Below are 22,133 nucleotides of genomic sequence, written 5' to 3'. Positions count from 1 at the left end.
CCAACCCAGCCATTCTCCACAGTACCAAAGAGGTGAAGCTGAATCTGTTCAGTGTCAATTGTTTCTCACCATTTCATCCCTACTGAGATCTTTTCTAAAACCATCTGCAAGGTGAGCACACATTGAAGAGAGCCCATTGAGGGTACTACTCACATCGTGCCAGGATCTGAAACTGGGGGAGTGGTGCTGGGCACACTTTCCAGAGCTTTAATGTCATCTTCAATGTCAACATTTTGAGTCCTGGCTATCTAAAAGAAATTAATGAAATATTTACATTAGCAGCGTTGAACAGTTAAGAGACACTTAAAACATCAGCCACTTTATTTTACTAACTTGCTATGCATACCTCCAGGTATTTGGCATGCTCAGGGAGGTAATTTCTCTCTGGAATTTTGGTTGCATGGACATTCGTAATATAATGACTTCCACAAAGAATTGATTTCCACACAAAATTCCCTGCTTGCCTAAAACTCCTGCCCTCCAGCCACTAGCTGGCTGAATAAATATGCAGGGTTTTGCCTTATGAATCATCTGTAGAACGCACGATTGGAGTCACAAGTAAAAGATCCTGCAAATAGTGTGACTGGACTGCAGAAGTATTTCACTAAAGGAAAAAAGGGTCTGTGGCTGTGCTTTCAGAAAAAGCAGCAGTTTTACCAGGGCACAGAGAAAGCAGTGCAGTGCTTTGGGTATTGATAGTTTGTTGCTTGACAGATGTCAGAGATCACGACTGCAGGGAACACACTTGGATGGGTCAGAAGAAAGTAATTGGTATATGGAGGCTTCCACCTCTAGGTCACTAGGCTCAGCTTTGATTTGGACCATCGGGGACCAAAAAGTCATTAGTGTTTTAACACTGTCCAGTGACTGCAAATGGCAGTAGTGGGTGTCAGTCCCCTACCTTAGAGAACAAGCTTTTCTTATAGCTGAAAGAAAGCTCATGTTTGAGTCCCCTTGGAGAGCTAGGTACCTCCAGAGAATGATTAATCTTATCTAACAATAGATAAGAAGAGTTGCCCTCTGGACATGCATGTGCCTTATTTTTTCCTGGAAAGGGAGCCTAAGTTTACCAGCCTGGACTTTATCATAAGATTTTTACACATCTAAGGTAGGTGAGAGGGATTGTGCTCAGGTGCGCATGTAAAAACATAGTTATATGAGCACCATTCAAAACCAACTAGGTTTGGCTGCTGTCCAAATGAATCAGGAAAGAAAAGTTTTTTCCCTAGAGCAGAGAAGCTCCTAACCCATATATGTATATGAATTATGTATATAACTCACATAGCCCACTTGCGCTAGACCAGGTTGTTCCAAGCCCTGTCCAGCCCGGCCTTGAACACTGCCAGGGATGGGGCAGCCACAGCTTCTCTGGGCAACCCGTGCCAGAGCCTCACCACCCTCACAGGGAATTTTTCTGTCATTTGTTTCCATTGAAACAAATTGTCTGTTGTTTCTATTCTCGAGAACAGTCTTTTTTAAGACTGGCCCAAGGACAGGGTAAAAGAGGACAAGATTGAGGACACAGAAAAAAGGTACCAGTTTCTACAGCCAGACTTACCAGAATTTGAATGGACTTCAGCTGCAATTGTAATTTGGGTTTTTCTTAAGTTTATTTTAATTTCCAGAGATCTGTGGTAATTTTTTTTCATAGTCACATATGTTTCTCTGCAGGGTAACACAGTGTGTGCTGCTGGGTATGGCTATTTCTTTCATCTCTCCCCTGAGGGACCATCCAAAATGCCTCTTCTGTCCTTCAGTGAGAATGTAGCTCATTCCTGCACAAGGTACTTGGGGATTTTTAGTTAAAGAGATTTTTCTTCAGTGCATGGTAGTGCTAATGATAATTACAGTGGTAACCAGACAAGGCGTTGCATTCCCTTTCAGGACCTTTTTTTTTTTTTTTTCCCTAATTTTGCACCATTTTAGGGCTTCCTCGCTTGTAAGCAGAGTTCTCCATAGCAGGGCAGAATCAGTGTTTGACAACGATGTGGCTGGGGTTGTTTTTCACAGCCTGACCACGAATGGCTTCCTAGAATTTTCAATGCAGTTCTTTTTTTGTTCACAAGCCCAATTTGTTAACTTTCACCATTTCCCTGGCTGTTAACAAGCTCCTCCACTTTACCACCTCGTTTAAATGATCCTAATGTAGTTTAAGGTGCCACATTTAACACATTTCCTCATCAACCATTTAGCAGCAAAGCACTGAAGCATGTGCTCATGTGTTGAATTGAAAGCTCATTTTTAAGTATACCAGACATTTTAATCAGAAGTGGGAGGCGTTCAAGAGAACAGATATGTGATTTCTTTCTTACGCTCCTTTAACATCTCCTTCCTGTCACTATTAGACACTTGACACTGGTTTGTACAAACTGGAGTGGCATGTCTTACCTCCAGATGCTTTATATCATAGCAGCACGAACACTCAATTATTAGAATTTGGCCTCTAAGTAGATTGAAGAGACTAATCAATTTGCAGTCCAAGGGGATAAAAGGTGCTGTTTGGATGTCAGACATTACGTAGAACAATTGTTCCTGCAACATCCAGGAATAGCAATTTACTAGAGCTTTTGTCTGTACTTCCCTAAAAGGGAAATCATAGTAAAAAATTATATTGTACTTAAAGTCAGTGGGCAGAGTCACATAAATTCTCATGAAATTTGGATATTAATCTCAGAGAAGGTCAAACCAAGGGCTACACTCAGGAAAGTGTACATTTAGGATGCACACCAAGTTGCAAGATACAGAGAAACCTTATCTGTCCAGATTCATGTCAGGCTTATCTGAAGGTGGTGCTGGTTGAAAGCTCATGAGCCTCCCTGGCGCGCTTAGACCTCTAAAATAAATATTGTTATCCACCAGTTTTTGATTTTGGATTAAATGATATAGTCTCATTCAGAGAACTGTTACAAATGTAAGATTTTAGATATTGAAATGATGACTACAAAAATCTGCTCATAAGTACAGATACTGTAAAGAAACAGCCTCCTTTGCTTTCTTTCCTAAACAGGTATGGGTTGCTGGTGTACCCAGAATATTTGCCAGACAGCCCAAATGGACCTGTTCAGTTCAACAGCTTCAGAGCCTGGAGCTGCCAAGGTGGAGCACAGGTACATTTGTCCTGACTATATTCTGCAATGCTCAGGATCCTTACAAGTATATCACCTCTACACAGACATCATTGTTTAAGGCAAATAGGCCACGGTTATGGTAAAGCTTGTGTACCTGTATGTCCATGTGCCTCAGAGGAAGGCTTCTAGTTTGGTGATTAAGCCAGAAACACAATTTGTGTGAGTTCTTACTGCTTCAGTGCAAAATCAGTGCTACTTTCATTAGTAGCTGGTGTTGTCTGTAAGCAACTAATATCTTTCTGTCACTATAATCATAGAATCATAGAACGGTTTGGGTTGGAAAAGACCTTAGTGATCATCTAGTTCCAACTCCCTGCTATGGGCAGGGACACCTTCCACTAAAGCAGGTTGCTCCAAACCCCGGGGTCCAACCGGGCCTTGACCACTGCCAGGGATGGGGCAGCCACAGCTTCTCTGGGCAACCCGTGCCAGGGCCTCACCACCCTCACAGGGAACGACTTCTTCCTATGAGTGATTAAAAAACCCACACCATGCTTTATTATCTGGTATTTTCTTCCCATACCAGTGCTTGGAGGCTGTGATCCTTTTAACCCCTGTCTGATGACCTGAACAGATCGTATGTGTTTCTCTGTAAGGCATGTTTTATAGTCTAACCCGTCCTACAGCTCTTCCTTTGAAGGCATCTAATTGTTCAGTGTGGGCTTTTTTTACAGGCTGTTGCATTGTCTTTCTGGAAAAGCTTATTTCTATGAAAAGAAATAAAATGGAAGGATGTTTTGCAGTTTTGTTTTTGTGTTTTTCTCTGCTTAGCTTGTAATTTCTTTGTATGTTACTGACCTATAATAACTATATATATATATGTAATAACTGAGTTTATTCTGCTTCTTTCCATGGGCTTCCTCTGGGAGCAGTCTTCTTGCTGTTAGATCACTGCAAGCAATACCTCTGGTTATTTTTAAGGCATCTTTCTGCTACAAACATGGACAACTTCACCTTTCTATTCTTTCCAATAATAAACCCCAAAATATTTAGAGGACTTTTACCTCATTTATTACTGATTATCAGTTTTGATTTTTCTTGCATACAGTTCATTTTTTTTTCTTTTAACACAGAAATAAGTTGGCAGAGTGTAAAGAATTTTGCATTTTTAATTAAAAGCAGAAATAAGAAAATATGGGGAGATGCTCATATACTAAATACACATTAAACACCTCTATGTGTTTTTGCAATTTCGCTATTATGTTGTAAATAAAGCAGACTTATAAATCACAATTATTTTTTTTTAACTATTATTCCTTTATTATGTTTTTGTATAGATTTTCAGTAGCAGCAACCTTAAACTCCAAGATTTCTGGATTTATGCTTGCAAAGACTTTGGCATTGACATTGTAGAAAGCTTGGGAAACACTTCTGTAGCTGATAGCGTTTTAGCTGGACATATTGGGCAAAAGGTAAGCACCGCAAGAATTATTTTAGTGTGTCTTGAGTTGCACAGCAACCCTTCAAACAGGAATTTGGAGAAATAAGAAAGCAACCTGAAGAACAGCCCCTGCTCCATGGCAGCTAGTTTGTGTGAAAAGGTAAATACCTAAGCCCAGCTTCAAGATCAGGTTCGGGCACCGATCTGTTTGTTTTGCCCTCAGCTGTCTTCCACTCCTTGGAAAAATGTTGCCTTCAGTGATGCTTTGAAGTGTTCAAGGCCAGGTTGGATTGGGCTTTGAGCAACCTGGCCTAGTGGAAGTTGTCCCTGCCTGTGGCAGGGGGTTGGAACTGGATGATCTTTCAGGTCCCTTCCAACCCAAACCATTCTGTGATTCTATGATTCAGCAGCAACACCTGCAAGGGACACTGATTTGGTGAAGAAGCAGAGAAACTTTGAGCATCAGCACCTCTCTCCTAACCTTCTGGAACAAAGGATTTTGTAGCTACTGCTGGCAGCAGCAGAAGAGACATAACTTTTGATCACCTGGATGCTGCATAATTTTTCAGGTGCTTCATTCATACCAGCTGATGGTTGAGTTGAATAAACATCAGTCATTGAGAAACTGGAGATTGCATTCTGCACAAAAATCCAGCATTTTTTCTCCAAATGTCTTTTTATTTCAGTATGGAAATTTTGAAGACTTTTTTAATCAAACTTGAAACAAGAACTCTGAATTTTTTCTATTTGAATTTAGAACTATTGAAAGATTACGTATTATAATACAGATTAATGCATATTCTTTATAAAACAACATTCGAAAGTAGAAAGAAAATTATATTTCTTTTCAATTTAAGAGCTGAGGGATTTTAGTAAGACATTTCCTACACGTTTTTTCCCAAGATTGGCATGGTCTCCAAAAAACCTTGGAATTTCACAGAACTTGAATTTCTGAGAGAAATCATAGTTTTTTGTTTAAACAGGCTTTTCTAACATAAATTCCTATATAACTTTTGCTGTAATAAACAGACGTCATCTAACCACACTCAACTAGGTTTGGTTTAAGGTTTAGCAGTTTGAGAATGATGATGGGGAACAACAGATTTGATTTTTATCCTGTTTAACACTTTGGTTTCCTCTTCTGTCTCATACCATCATCTAATACCAGCATCTCATATTATCATCATTCTTGGAAAGCAAAATGCTACTTTTTTACTTGAGAAGGATAAATGTCATCCAAATGTAACATCTTTATTTATGAAGTAAGTATGATCCTTCATTATTTCTGTAGGCAGGTGGATAAAGTCCTCTGGGTGCTACCAGGTTGTTAACAGATTAATAACATGGATAACATTGGAATTTTAGTTACAATTGGCCACAGCTGCTTGTTGATGATTTTGAGGTCTTTTTTGCCCTGTTCAGTTTTCTGTTGTTGCTTATGAAATTAATTTTCTCTCTGACTGGCAGAAAAAGAGTTTTACATGAGTTTTCTTTAGAAGCTCATAGAAAGAAACATCTGTAGTATGTCTATTGAAAGTATGTAGCTCAAATCAAATCCTGGCTTCACCAATCAATCTTGCAGCATCCCAGCGATGCAATGAATTTCTCTCAGACATCAAAGGGTGAATGTCTTTGTTTTTTCTTTGCAGGATCCATGGAAGGACTCCAATGTTGTACTTGTTAAGAGATTTAGAGGCGCTCAGCTGTGCCTTGTTTCTTGCAGTAACCCAGGGGGGTGATTATCTTTGATTATCTCATGATAAGAGCCTCCTTGTCATAATTTATGTAATTCTCCCTTTAATAATGATGTCTCTTTAATATCAATTAAAACTTTATGACATTAATTTAATGGGAACCTTGGATATTCCTCTCTTCTAACCCTTCCAGTTTTTGAAAGAAACACTTTAAACCAAGATTGTTTACTGGAAATATCAGGGCATTTAAAAATTGGGGCTTTGATCACTTAAAATATTAGTGGCAGGGTTATATTTCAGGGCTGTAAAACCAAGAGAAAGACTTTTGATAGCATCCTAAACATTCAGTGGCCTCCTCCATGCTTTCATAAAACAACTCACTGTCCTTGTGGAGCCTTTTGAGGAGAAGCATTTCCTCTTGAAAAAGCTGGAGGTCTGATACAGATGGCACACACTAGGGAGGAACTATTATTTCACCCCCTTTTTTATTTGCTATTTAAATAAAATAACTAAAATAATAATTAAAAAAAAAAGATAGAGAGGGGATGACGTGGAAAAACAGGCAAGCATAAGCAAAAAACAATAGATGTTTTGTGACTAATTTGTTACCAGAAGCCAGGAATTTCTCTTTAGTAGTGACTTCGAAGATGTCCTAAGGATGAGGACCAGATGTTTAGGCCTCAGAGTGAAAAAGTGATGGAGCTGCTCTCTCTTAATGAGACTGAAATAGCACCATCTCTTTAAAGTAATAATCTGCAAATTAGCAGAGTGATATACACTTTCCCTGTGTCATGGCCTACAATCACCATAAAATCTAGTTTTCCCATAGTTTCCCATCACTTGTGGTCATTTCCACTTCTTCTTGCTCTGATAGACCCTGAAGTCAACTAGAGCTTAGCTGCTCTCCCTCCATCCTGAATCACACAAGAGGGCTTTGAATCTCAGCTGTCAGGTTTTTCTTAGAACAGAAATTAGAACAATTAGCTTTGCAGAGAAGGGAAATTTCCTTCCTGCTGGAGAAGACAAGGTAGAGGGCTGTAAGCAAATCTGCTCATTGTGCCTTACAGGCAGATTCTTTCGTTATTCCCAGGGACTGTGCAATTTCATTTCCCTTCAAATGTCCAAGTGCAACTACTACACAACAACCTGGACAAAGAAATAAGGCAATCACTGTTTGGAATGTAATACTATCACATACTGCAAATAGTGAATTAAACAGATGTTACTTGTCAGGATTTGCAAAGCAGATCTGTCCTTCATACAGCATACATTGCCCCACAACCATGGTGTTAAAAACAGTCACATCCTTGTGTCCCAGCTGCTGCGTCCTGGACTCATTAGACTTGGAGATTCACACAGTGATGTTTCCCAGTGCTCTTCATTTCTTCATTGCAGGATAGGACCTGTATGTCAGCAGGACTACAGACTCCCAAAAGATACCAGCTATTCATCTCCAACACAGCTTTCAGGAACTTTGATGCAAACACTTGCACAGCGATCAAGACTTGTTCTGGCTGTTACCAAGGGCAGGGTGAGTCTGACTTATACTTATTTTCCAGGGTTTCCACTCTCCCTGGCTTCCTCATATTTCAGATTCAGATGGTTAGAAGTCCATCGTTTCCACAGACTACCATTGATATTTCAGCTGAATCCTACAAAAAGCACCATATAATGACAAAGAGTATTGGCCCAGTTTTACTTCTGTAATCTTGTCACGATGTTTGCTGTAAGTGAATTATCAAGAGCTAGGTTTGGAGGTATTTGCATGCCTGCTCTCCTTAGGTTTCACTGTATTAATAGTTTTCAGAAGTGTCACTCTCTATGTTTCACTTCCCCAACAGGGACAGATGATTAATAGCTCTTCCCCATTCACAGGGAGGTGGGGCATGAGACGATGATATGTAGATGTAAGACAAATACTGTGCTACGTGTGTAGCTCAGATGAACTGAGAAAATCCCTGAGCTGGGCTTGTAGAGAGATGCATAGCAAGCAGTCTTCAACAGTACTCACCCTCTTTATCATGTGCTTTTTATTGACATTGCTGGTGGGCTGAACCAGAGCTGCTCTGCTTGGAATTCACTTTATCACTTAGTTGAAAACACACATTGCATGTATTTTTAAGACAAAGGTAGCCTTATTTTTGCACTGATTTAATTTTCTCAGCAGAAGGTGGGTTTATACACTGACATTTTTGCTTCTTCATTTTGGGAGGTGAAATTTCAAGAGTGATGATTTCTTTAATAGCTATGACACAACCTCACAGAATTTCACCAATATCTCCTACCTCAGGCCAGCCTAAAACTTAGGTGAATTTGCCTAAGATAATGTGTAAGCTAAGCATCCTTTTGAGCTTTGAAGAAGAGTTACCCAAAGGCTCTTTGAAGAATGTTCCAACTGCAATTACCTCTTAAATATATTTTTATATAAATGAATACTGCCCTACAAAGCATGACAGAGAAAAAGACTTCAGGAGGTGAGATCAAAGGACAGGAAGAATAGTAAAATCTGACTTACAGAGGCTAAAACTGAGAATAAGGTAATCAAATAGGAACCAATGTGGTTCATGAACACTCACGCCAAAGCCAACTCGTTATGGTCCAGGAAGCAATGATTTTCTGACATTTCTGGAAACATTAATGTGTTTAAAAACTTCTTGTGCTTTAACCCATATGAGTATTCCTCCTTTTTGCAGCTGTCTGTGTTACAGTAATGAAAAGATCCTCCAGCCACACTTTTCAGTCAAGGCTCTATTGTGCCAGGTGCTGTACATATGCACACAAGTATATTTGCACACATATAGACAGTTCTCTCTAAAGAATTTATCTTACAAACAAAGCAGAAAGGATCTATAAGAATCACTTCTGGGGACTGTAACTTTTGGCAGTGGAACTTGTGAAGAAGTGTTTGGAGTCACTGGGGAGAGGCTGGTAGGACCAGGAGCAGTACCTGGATCGGAGAGTCTGTAACAAGTCCTGTTACAAGAGGTTGGACCTGGCACAGCAATGCCAATTACTGCAACCATCTCTATTTACCTGTTTATTTTCCTTCATCTCCCCTTCTTGTTGACTAAGCAGACATTTTTCCAAAGCAAAGGTGAAATGAAGCTGGTCTCTTTTTCCTCCAGAGATATCTTCAGGTCTATTACTTGAAGAGGTCAGTCTCTGTTTCTGAAATGTTGCTTGTTCCCTTCAGGTGGGTTTACAGTGAGAGCTGAACGTCTGACCTTCATCAACTCACCTTTCCAAGTGTCTTTCCCCTTTCCTCACTCTGCCATCCTTGAGGATCTCGACGGCTCTGTCACCGGGCAGAAAGGAAGTAATCTCCTCCCTTCCACAGATATCCTTGCTGTATCTTGCACAGCCAGTGCCAACTTTAGTCAAGCTTCTGGTGGCAGTGTTTGTGGCAGTGACTTTGTTTTCCACCGTATGTCTCTTCATTTGTAAGTAACCATTGCACTTATGAAAAGTCAGCATGGGTGTTGCTTGCTATGTTTGATATTGAGCTGCTGCATCTGGACACAGTCCCAGGACTCCTGACGCTGAACACTGGCATATATCAGTTCGTGTTGTTGTCCATGTGTTCTCTGGAGCTGGTTTTGTTCTGGCTACTTGCTCTCACCTAGATAGTTCTCAGACATGGTTTCAGACATAGCAGGAGGACCACCCCAAACTGGCAATTTGGATGTAGGTATGATGTTTTTGGGAAGGAACTTAGTTGCATGGACAGCTATGAGAATTATCATGCCAGTTGGCCTCTTGGCCAGAGGACAGTCTTTGGCTTATTTTATTTACTAATTTGGATACATTTTCCCAAGTTCAATCTTTTTCTGATATTCTCAGCAAGCTGCTTGTCTTTCCTACCTTGATATATTATCTATAGTCTTGATTCCTGTCCACAGGTAATTCTGCCAGTGTTAAGTGGGCCTTTAAGTGAAGGTTGTGGTGTATTGCTATTTTGACATTCTTTGAATTACCAAAGGGATATAAACTGGCCTTTGCAAAAGTGGGAATCCAGCTCAAGGTAGAGACTGATGCTCAAAGTGAGACTGATCATCAAGCCCCAGACAATCAGAGATTTAGTGCACAAATTGCAAACTTTGCAAAAGGGCAAGGATCTCCTGGAGATGCTGTGTCGGATCTAGCATCTCACACCAAAGTTTTTGATTGCTGGGGACATTTGAAGCAGCACTAGATGTGTCTGTTTCTCTGATCTTTCTCTTAGAGGTAGATCAGCTGAATTACTTTTTGGGCTTCTACTGACTGTACTTACTAAGATGCTAATGACTGTAACAGGCACTTAGTCACTCAATGCATATTTAAACATCAGTAAGCATTTAGGTGTCTCAATCCTGAGCTGAATGTCAAGTTTTTCTTCTACCTGTCTTCTACACTGGAGAAATAAAACTTCCTCAAGCACAGGGAGTGTTTGCACAGAAACATTTGTACATTTGTACAGAAACACATATACATAAGTGCAGTTTATCTCTTCTTGACTGAAGGCATTCTAGTTTACACTGTTTAAGGATCATAATGGTCCCTGGCATGGTTTTGTCCAGGACAGCTATCCCACACCCAAACAATTAATGAGCACAAGTTTAGAGGTAAACATGACTCAAGGAACCCTTTCTTCTAGGGCAGTTTAGATGTTCCATGAAGGAGTTTGATTGTATGGATGTAGCCAGGCCATGACAGGTAACGGCAGTGGCAAGCTTATCAGAAAAGATGTAGCCACACACTTTATGAGTGGAGAAGTCACAGTTTTTGTTGGAGAAAATCTGTCTATTTGGTGGATATAAACACTTCTAATGATGTAGGGCACGTGTCCTCCTTCCTGCTGTCTCTTCAGACTCCCAGTAAATCATGTTTACTACAAGTTTGCAACAGAATGCCACTTTTGAATGTTTTTTGGGGTGTTTTGTTGTTTTTGGGTTTTTTTTTTCCGCAGAGGGATGGAAAATGAATTTGGTTCATTCTCCTATTGGCCCTTCATCATATGCCACATTTGTAATAATCCAGTCCTGGGATGCAAATGGGTCTTTCCCATCAGCTTTGATGGTTGTGCATCTTCCAGTTGCTGTCCCAGCTCACTTTTGTTGCTGGCCTTGCCTTCTGAAGCTGGACTTGTTCCTGTCTCTGAGCAGCTGTCAGATGAAAGGATCCACTGTTCAGCCAAGTACTATCACCACTTCTGTTACCCAGGGAGGACACTTGTGTATTCCTGGCATAAAAAAAAAAAGGAATGGAAAAGGCTTTTAATGATTTAAGAAACACTCCTGCTTTTCTTCCTGTGCCCTGCTCAATATTTCCCTTTCTTTTTGAAGTACAAGTCTGAACTATTATCCATTTTTTGCTGTTTCAGGTTAGTCAGAAATCCTAAAGTGCTCTTTCAGAGGTCTGTTAATACTTCATGTCTGTCTTATAATGCATGTTTTAGAAGAAAAAGGGGAAAACCCCCAAATGTTCCCAAATAATAATTAAAAAACATAATTGCTTGTTCCATTGAAGGAATTTCAGCTACCTGCAGGCTTTGCATGTGATTACTTTTTCTCATAATGAAAACAAAAGTCTATGATAAATTAAAAGCTGGGAATTATTCTGATTTAACAAAAAGGGTACTGGGTAGAACAAAATACAACTGTGCTAGATACCCTTCTGGACTAGTTACCCATGATGTTTGGGCAAATTCATTCGCTTTCTAGTCTGTGTTTACCTAGATTATATGGAGTACCAGGTCTTCGGACTGATGCCGTAAGAGTGGATGGAGCTTCTCAGAACATTGCCTGTAGTGTGATTTGAGTCCTTTTAGATACTGTCACAATGTAAATTGTGATACAATTCAATTATCAATTGTCATATAATTATCAATTATCAATCAAAATTGTGATATAATAATTCATGATAACTACTGTATTCAATACACTTTGTTCCTCCTTGAATCAAAAGGTGGCTAAGGATCAAGTACAAACAGTTCATCTTCACCATTGCTGTAAATATTTACAAGACTGTAAATATTTGAGCCCTGACCTAAATTTTATCTTCCCAGTAAATTGCTTAAGAGTTTTAGATTAGTCATACCAATTACTTCTCAATGAACCTTTTATGTCAATCCCTTCTTTATTATTCATCTGCATGAGCTGGGAGTCAACTTACATCAAAGACACTTGGCAATCCAAGTAGCAGAAACCAGCTGTTAGCCTGTCCTCTTGAGGACTATGTACTTAACAGGATAACCCGAGAGACCATGAGCATCCTCTGTGCTGCTTCCAGATCGTCTCTCCTGAATAGTTCCTACCAGCCAAATCACCATCATGTTAAGTTGAGAAGCTGTCATCACTCAGCCAAGTAAATGCTGTGAGTGAGGGAGACTTCCATCATACAGACAGTTTCAGAATGGACCTGGTAGAAGAACAGGGTGGAGAATGAAAGTAGCTGGAGAGGATGTGGAATGAAAATCAATTAATAAAATATTCACAGCATAACTAGAGGATGAAGGGGCGGGGGAAGAATAAGAAAGGGTGAATTTTGTCCAGATGTGTTTGAAGATTGTTCACAATAAAAAGGGAATAGTTTAGGATTAAAACAATAATAGATGACTGGGAGCAATTGGCAGAGGTTGAGCAGAGATGATAAAGATAGGTGGGTGACAGAAACAATCTACTAACAATTCAGTGTCTTGGATTCACCTAATCTCAGTAAAAAGGTGAATGTACTGTTTCTTGCCTTTCTTTAGTTTCTGGTAAGCAAAGAATTAAAAATTGCCCTGGAAGAAATCTTTCTGTTGTGCTCTACGGGGCACTTGAGTATATGACCTGTCAGATCTGCAACTTGCTAGTTGTACTGACTACACGTGGAAAGCCCTGTAGCCAGTAAAACAGGGGTGCTGTCAAAACCAGGGGTGAAAAACAGATTAGAAGCCTCTGAGACCAAGCCTTAAGCACTGAACCCACCTTTGCTGATCACCAAAGCACAAGAACATCCTCATTTTGGTATGAACTCACACTGTACATGGAGATTTCAGGCACGAGATGTAAGACAGTCTCATATCCTATGCTATCTCTTGGTCTAGAGTGGTACAATCTCTGTGCGTCTCAAGAAAAAGCGTGAGGCACCTGAGATGATAGGTTTTTTACTTCCTCGAGTTTTCAGGTATGGAATCGAGGTCCAAAAATCTTAAAAGCTGAGCAAGTAATGGATTTTGAGAGGGAAGTCCTAGTATAGCAACATCTATCTAAGAAACCTCAGACTCCTTCACTGACCCTGAGGGCAACTGGCAAGGCTTGGCCATGGCCACATTATTAACTTTCTTAGCCTATAAAACAACAGGGAAGTTGCATCAGTGCTAACTTTTAGGAAGGATACCCTGTCTGGGAACTGTCTGGGATAGGGATCTCCATTTTCTGGGAAATCGAAAATGGAGATCCATTTCTAAGCTTGCATTACTGCAATGAAAGCCTTCTTCATGTAGTCCAGTTGAAAGTTAAACTAATGTGTCACGTAAGCACTCTTTAAAGAGGGTCTTTATGTCTTTTAAAGACGTAATTGAAGCTTATAAAAGTCTTTATAAATTTATATGTGAGAAAGTTATTGAGTAGTCTGAAGAACAGCTTATGCCATGGCACAGCACAGCATGGCTGCAGGCTAGATACGGCTGCTCAAAATGCCACTGCTACCCATATTATCATGAAACTATGAATCTCTATTAATATTAAAACAAATTTTCATTAAAAAATTGTCATAACATGATTAAGTGACTTTAAAAGTTTCTTCACATTATGCATAATTTTTACAAGAGGAGAGCATTAGAATAATCGGCAGCCAGGCAGCACCTTGCGGCAAAGGGGACTCTAAACACTTTGCAGCTGCGCACACCAGAAGGAAGTTTGCCTCTTGTTCCCTTTCATTTGCTTTCCCCTTCTCACTGTGGAAACCTGGGACTTGCTCAGCACCAGTCTTGAGCTAAAGCCTTTTATTGCTTCTCTCTTCTCTAGTCTGCTGCAGAGGAAAAGATTAACTTTCTTCTTTATAGCCTTAATTCTTAAATCTGGTCTAATATCCTCTCCCGTCGTGCATGCATTCAGTTGCTGCAAACCCAGACGCTGCTGATGGGTTACTGTGAAAAGAATAGCATACCCCCTACCCCTGTGTCTTTGAGTCTTGAAGAGAGTTCAAATGGTTACTCTAGTTTTGCTTTTCCTTTGATATTTGCTTACTGTGGTGCCTTCTGATGAACATCCACCTGCTGTGAAACACCCTTGCAATTGCACTTCTTCTCTCAATTTGTACATGCTCAGTTGCTCTCTGGTTTGTTTCCTCCCTGTGCACATGACTGTAGTCACACATGGGGCAACTTACACGCACACTTGGCCTCATAACCCAGCCTTCTCAGGGCTCCTGTGGCATCACGTGGAAGGCAAATATTATATCACTGGCTGTTGACTGTTCAGTTAACCAACACATCAGATAAACTTCAGAGGTTCAGCTCTTGCTGTTCTATATTGCTGGCATTTGAGACATCCCTCCAAAGCAGCCAAGAGAAATCTAGTTCCCTGTGGAGGACCCCTTTCCATTTGCCCTGCAGCCTGGGGTACTGGCAGCAAAATCAGATCCTGCACAGGCTTATGAGTACACAAGACAAGATGTTTCCCCAAGTCTTTCCCCTCAGATGTTAAGAGTTCATAATACAAGGCAGATTTGAATTATGCCTTTTTTGAATTATGTCTTACTGAAAACAGCTTAAAATTCTTAATTCTTGGCAATTAAAATAAAATGAACTGGGTTTGGGCCTGGCATCACTGACCATATCAGTGTTTGGTATGGTCATAATTTAGAATTAGCCTCCCTTTGGCCAACAATAAATAGGTGTCCCATTTGAAGTTCAATGCTATATCGTTTCCTGTTTTAGAAGAGGAATAATCATGATTGATTATTACATAAATGTATCAAATAGAAAGCATTTAGCGCTAAACACAGCACCTGCCTTCATACACGTAGATATGGACCCTTAGGATAAGTAAGTTAGTGGTAAACATAAACAAGGGAGTTAATATTTGTTCTACTTGCTGTTGTTGATTGGTTTAACAAATCCTTTGTGGCCCATCTATGTTGTGCAGTTCTACACAATGCACTTGAGCTAAATTACATAACAGTTTATACAATCACAATTGGTAAATTGTGGCTCAGACTGTAAAGTCCTATCCAGTAATCCTGCCATATTTCTAAAGCAAATTGCTCCTTAATTGAAACCTGCTTCAATATAAAAATACAGCCTTTTCAGTGAGTCATCCTTTTTTTTCCCCTTACAGTTTGTAAAGGCTTCCAGCAGTTTAAAGTGAGGGTTAATTTTGCATTAAGACCATTGCCTCCTAGTTTCTTTCAAATAAAGCCAGGGGAAGTTCAGGGAAAGGCTCTTTCCTCTGATAATGAAGCTCTCCATGTTAATGATGCGTGCAGGCTCCCTCAGATCCTCTGGATTAGAAATACTCGTGTGTGCGAGTACTACTCTGCTTCATTAACATTAAGGAGAGGTAGATTGGTGGCTATTTAGGGCACAGTGAAATCACTGGCTATTTAGGGCAAATGGAAACGGTGCTAATTGTGACTGGTAATTCCATTTGTAGGGTACTTGCATTTTGGTGTCTGTTTGGCATAGAGGTGAAAGAAAAAAGCACACTGACATCCTTTCAATGTAGTCTGAGGCTCCTTGTTGCCAGCTAACTTCTACAACGATATATAAAGTTTTTCAGGTTCCCCAAATGTTTGTTTTGGTGTGCTGGCACTCTACCAGGAGCAGTATGTGTTTGTGGGTGGCAGCACCTCAAGCAAGGCATGTAAAAAGCAAGGACACAGCATTCTAGGTCAAGAAATTTCAGGCCATAAGATATCTCCTGCTTTGTTTTCTTCCTGGGTCGTGAACAAGTTTCCAAACAAGGGTCAGGGAATCCAGACTATAAGGCTACAAAACCATGCAAAACTGCCTTCCTCAGAAAGATTTTCTGGCATTAAAAAAATGGCATTTTCAAACCAAGAATTCTCAAGTGAAAGCTCCCTGTCTCTTTATCTCAAAGACTGAGAAGAATTAACTGAAAACGAAAGTTGGTTGTCCAAAGCTGTCAAAAGCCTGTCTTAGCTTTGAAGTCTAGGGAGAGAGGACATGATGCAAAGGATTCCCTACCCTCTCTCCACCTGACTGAACACAGTGATTGAAAGGATTTGGGCCAATAGCAATAAGATCCTGCCCAGCACAGCAGGCACCTCTCTGTAACTACCCCACCTTCCGAGGTGCCCTTGCACAATAGGTATGAGGCTCTGCAGGTGGAATCAAAAAATATTGAGGATGATGGTTCATCTAGAATGGACCTGTCACCAAGGTTAAATCATAGAGGAGGCCAAGAAGGCAAATAGCATCCTGGCTTGTTTCAGCAATAGTGTGGCCAGCAGGACTGAGGAAGTGTCTTTAAAACTTCTTGGAAGAAGACCCTGAGAAAAGCGATTCAAAGTGTCTCTCAGACTTCTCCAGTGATGAAAAGTAAAGTTAGTAAAGAACAGAACAACATGGATTTACTTTGCACAGAGGATGAGTTTGGGTCTCCATCACTTGCTGTGCACCTTTGTAACACAATAAGGCAATTTCTGATGTGCACGAGAGTTTGATGTTACACCACATAATGTGTGGTGTGCTTCTGCTGCTAGAAATGTTTTCCTGAATACCTGTGCAGGTGCTGATAAGTGTGGCAATAATGTGCTTGTTGTCATTTACTTGCTTAATTAGCAGCCTAATATCCTGGTCCAGTTAATGCCTATAAGAGGAGGTTTATTAGTAGTATGAAAGCTGTTTAAGCCTTATAAACTCCTTCCAGTTGAATTCATTGGTTTGCCAATATCTTCTCGTTGAGTAATTCGTTGCTGATTCACACTTCTGTTTGCTGTTGCTGTTTCTCAGCTGAATGTTTCTGGGTAACCAGAAAGTCCTTTTCCAAAGTGACAAACACCAGAGTAACAAAACAAAAAAAACCAACCCAGAACTGATTGTAAAAGAGAAAAAAATATCTTCAAGTAACCCTTCTCCAAGATAACTGCTATTGTAATTCTGCATTGTCTTCAAACCAGCAAGGGGAAAACCAACCAGAATTGCAAATACAAACAGGCACATTACAGAATGACATGAGTTTTAGCACTGTCTCAATTAAGTAAGCCATATCCAGTCTGGAAGGTCTGATAATGTGCTGAGATGTCTACTTGTAAGCTAATATTCCAATATTTAGAAATACCATTTTAGATATGCTTAAAAAGAGGGTTTATTTTTTAAGTTTAGGGTCAGCACAAATGCCAAAATTAAGTGGACTAAATATGAAACTGCCAACTTGCCTTGATCTTGTAGCAGCACTTGATTCATGTATAAATGTGCTACAATAATTTTTAAGGCAGAATCATGGCCCTAGTCCTGACACATGTATCCCTAGAAATTCCCCATTTTAAGAACGCAAGAAGCAGGAAAAAACTTGTGAGTTGCAGTTGTGCAGCTACAACCCCAATTTTCTTATAAGTGTATCTAATGCTGGCAGAGCCAGGGATAAGAGATGCTGGGATGATGGGGTAGGACCCTTGCTAGAATTTTGAATAATTCCATCAGAGGTCTTCCTGTATCTTTAGTGACATAGAAAACCCTTTGCCAATCTTTTCGCAAGCTAACTGGGATCATGCTCAAGGTGAGAAATAGTCTCTGACAGTTGCTATTGAACTTCTTGCTCCTTGTTGCCTCCAGAAGGGGAGGACACCTTCCCAGTCTCATTGCAGATGTGAAGCGGTAACACAGTGTAGCTAACGAGCATAGTCATAACCACGGTTTTTATCGTTTTCAAGAGCTGTTGCAGGAATGCAAGATGCTGAGGACTGGAGATAAGGTTTTCAGAGAAGCAGCTTATGATCAAATGTCTCTGATCGATCAGACATGAAGAGACAAACCATGTTCAATGCCTGAACATTCGAAGGGGTAGCTGCATTTCAGTTTTATCTTTTCCTTCCTGTAGTTTGTTGCCTTCAACAAAGCAGATCCTGAAAGCAGAGTATTCTCTATCTTTTGACTTACACAGCCTTCCATCTTGGGGAAACTGTTAGTCATAGCAGTAAGAGGTTATTCTGGCCAGATGCCCAAATAATCAAGGTCAGTTTAGTATAATTTGAAAAAAGATGATGTTCAGGAGAAAGACAGAGCATGCCCGTGGAGAGGAAGTCAAGGAGGGTAGTTATACTGCGTGCTGGCTTGGGTGCAAAGCAGCTTTTTAAATTACACAGGATTTTTGCATCTTCAGCCTCAATGAAACTTTTGACTGCTCAAATGTGAGGGAGTAATCAGAAAACTATCAAATTTCATGAAGATAAAGATCCTAAAGGTTGAACCTGAGGATCGTGAGTCTGGTGGATGGGAAAATACTCTGATAGTGTAGGAGATGCTACCCTGGCTGTTGCCACTGTACTGGTTTGCACAAGCTTTGCTCCTCTTTGCCTTTATTCCTCCAACCTTTATCTTTCTTTTTTGGCACTTCAGGCAGAGATTATTTCTTTGTAAAAAACCACACAAATGAAGTCATATTCTGAGATAGTCAGCATATACTACTGTAATTCAAATAAAAACAGAACTGTAAAGTTTGCAAAATGACAGAGTTCAGTACAAAAATGTGATTATATTTTTTTTTTCCCTCCAGAAAAGAGGCTCCAGACATTCCCTATAATTTAACTGTGACCAACAGTAGGAATAAGACAACCACAGTCAATTATGTCCCTGATACTTTATCAAATCTGTATGGCTGGATGGTTCTTCTCTTGGATAAAGAGATTTACACATTGACATTTGACAACCCTTTGGTCAGCAAACAGCTCAAGGTAACATGGAAGTTTTACTTTATTTTTTTTATTATTAAAATTTATATTTGGAAGAGATAATAATACACTGAGAAAATCTCTGTATGTTCATTGTCAGGGCTTAGACATGGTGACCTAGTCCCTGAAGGTCTCAGTAGTAACTTGGAGCAGGAAGAGGATTTTGGACATCTTAGATGAAGGTTCAGAGTGCTGCTTAGGAATTAAAAAAAAATATTTTACTTCTTTAGAACATACTTAAGAATGGTTTTCAGAAGACATTGTTCTTCTGCACCTTTTAAAGGTGATGAAGGAAGTTGATTTTGTCTGCATTCACCATCACCTTCTGCTTAATTTTACATCTTTCTTTCATGTTTCCAATATACATTTTGCAAAAGAGTATGCTGACTGAGAAGCACCATCTCTTTATCCCTTCATACTGCACTCCATGGAGTACACTAATCACAGACACAGGCATGTTTATTTTATTTCCCTCTTCTCTAGTATTCAGCGACATTTAGCGACTTCATGACTGGGAATTACCTGCTGGTGGAGCACAAGGATCTTCCTGCCCATCCTGAGGTTGTGGTGTCCTGTGGGACAAGGACTGGAGAGCCACTGCAATCTCTGCCTTCATACGGACATCACAGGAGCTGTGACTGGTATCTTGACAGCAGACTGAGGAAGCTAACCTATCTGGGTAAGTGCAATATGAGGGGTGCAATGGACCTTTTTGTTCTAGAATGTAGACAGAGCTGATGTCTTTTTAATTTAAACCCCTAAACTACATAAAGCCTTAGACACAAGACCATCTTTCAACGGCCTTTCAATAGTAAGAAGTCCTTCAAAAAGATCAATCAAATAGGAAGATACATGCACATCAGGTCCATCTCTATCTGGTCTATCTGGTGCCTGATCTATCAGCAAAAGGATTGTTTCATAAATAGTCGGTGAGGTGACATCAGTTGAATTTGAATTGGTGTTTTGGAGAGGTAAAGGCATTAAATTCTACTAATGATCTCTGTTGTCAGCTAGCCCCACATCACATGTTTCATTAATAAATCATGTGCAATCTATCTAGGCTGGGACCACTGAAGACAATAGAATTTCTGGGTTAGAATTTTTTGTATGATTGTAAGCTTCCAAAAATGACACAGACCTCTATGTTTGAGTATGTTGGCTTTGTACACTTGATCGTGAAATGTGGTGATAACCTTTTTAAAGAAAATCAGATATTTACTGAGATTTATTCAAGTTTCATTTATTCTTTTAAATTTAGAACATTTTCCACAATTTTCATTCTCAAGCAAATTCTTTTACAAGGGTCTGCCTAAATCTTATATGTAAAAAGCAAGGTAATTATTGTTACCATTATTAATAATAGTCTAATCAGGAATGACAGAAACATTTCAGTGCCTTTGAGAAGCATGCCTTATTCTTCATGACTGTCATATGGGGAAGCTAAAATATAAAGATGCTGATTTTCACAGTAACAGAAAATTTAGTCGCTGATCTAATCCATTACTTTTAATGAATTTCTCTTGATTTGCACTGATGAGATGCCATGCAAATGGCTTTCTCATGTAGGATCTCTGTAGGAATGAACAACTAGAACAATCAGAGGGATAGTGGAGCGAAAACCATGGCTGGAATGAGGGCAGGCAATCCACTGAGCTTAGTCTGACAACAGTGAAAATCAACCAGTGTACGTTTGAGGAGAAACAGGGAAGGCCATACCTTAACCTCAGTCTAAGGGTCACACTTACTGCGTCCATTTCCAGACCTGTGGCCAACTGGAACTGTACAGCTTGTGTCCATACAGCTGAACATTTTATCTCAAAACAGGCTGGATACACTCAGGCTTCAAATTAGGAAAGATCCCTGCCCTATGTTAACTCCCAAACTGTAATGTTCACCATCTGGGATAACCCACTGATCTGGGCCAAAGATGTTCCAGGAACTTTGCCAGCAATATAGTCATGTAGATTGTTGGGTTCCTGATCTTAGTTCCATGGCTCTGTTTATATATAGTATAGATATAGATTGGCTAGTTTTGAGGCTTAGACTATTGTTGAGTCTAAGCCTCACCCAAGATCATGAGTTATTTACAAATAACACTATAAATTTGTACTTTTGAATATAAAAGTCAGCTGTATTTCAGTTTGCGTATCCTGTGTTGCACTTTTATAAATAAAGCAGCATGGGAAAGCTATGAATATGACACTTATATCTTGACATCTTACTACTGTTGAAAGTAGACGAGATGACATTCTTGGAAAGACTGGGAAGAAGTGATCTGGCCAGCATATGTCACTCTTGTTACATAGATAATTTCTTGTCCTTCTCTTGCTTTCCTTTCATCTTGATTTTTATTACATGGAGCGGTCATTGTTTCTCCTTTCAATACAGAAATAATCATCCAAAGTACACAAGGAGAAATTTATGAAAACACCTAACATGTATAATTCATACTGTGAGCATTTTCAGCAAGGACTTTCATAGCAATGAGATCAATAACTCAGTGTCAGGTACCAAATATCTGATGGTGTTGGTGAGTTAAAAGTTTGAAGCAAAGCAAATGGATTCCTAGCCCTGGTGTGCCAGTTAATTTCTCTCCTAATCTCCGCTGTGCAGGCTGAGAGGGAGAAGATAATTAGCCATCAGAGCAGACTCATGGCATGTGGTGGACTTTCCATCACTCAGGGTCCTTAGATGATATACTCTCCTATGGGGAGCTATTAGAAACCTCATGAGGTGAGATTCACGCTCCATAGGAGGTCAGAGAAAGCTGCCACAAGGCCCTTCTGGCCTTAAAAACCCACCAGTCCACCTACCAACCTGGAGAGGACAATGCTTGAAGGTCTGGCCTTCAGAATGTGTTCCCATCTAACTCTGCAAGCTGTTTTTTTTATTATTACTTTTGTTTACATTTAACTATATGAAATAATTAGCCAACTAATTAATCCCGTTTACAAGCTTTGTCGGATTCTTCAGCTGTCAGTCATGCTCAAGCCTGGGGCCGGCGTTAAGTCTCAGCTCCCTCCTTCATCTGACTTGGTCTCCATGACTACAGGC

General features: G+C 39.9%; 1 protein-coding gene across 1 annotated transcript in view; it reads left to right on the top strand.

The window, feature by feature from the left end:
- PKHD1 (polycystic kidney and hepatic disease 1 (autosomal recessive)) overlaps positions 1-22,133 on the top strand; it is a gene marked incomplete at its 3' end in the record, with an annotated part of 176,819 nt that overhangs the window by 119,980 nt on the left and 34,706 nt on the right. The window contains exons 42-48 of the mRNA XM_010018724.1: positions 1,672-1,784; positions 3,008-3,107; positions 4,406-4,540; positions 7,599-7,734; positions 9,397-9,643; positions 18,905-19,082; positions 19,563-19,758. Coding sequence (XP_010017026.1) covers positions 1,672-1,784; positions 3,008-3,107; positions 4,406-4,540; positions 7,599-7,734; positions 9,397-9,643; positions 18,905-19,082; positions 19,563-19,758 — 1,105 coding nt within the window. The remainder of the gene's footprint in view (positions 1-1,671; positions 1,785-3,007; positions 3,108-4,405; positions 4,541-7,598; positions 7,735-9,396; positions 9,644-18,904; positions 19,083-19,562; positions 19,759-22,133) is intronic.

Source organism: Nestor notabilis, unplaced genomic scaffold, assembly GCF_000696875.1.
Source record: "Nestor notabilis isolate BGI_N333 unplaced genomic scaffold, ASM69687v1 scaffold17747, whole genome shotgun sequence".
NCBI lineage: Eukaryota > Metazoa > Chordata > Aves > Psittaciformes > Psittacidae > Nestor > Nestor notabilis.
Note: the sequence above shows the minus strand (reverse complement) of the source record. Positions and strands in the feature narration are given on the sequence as shown.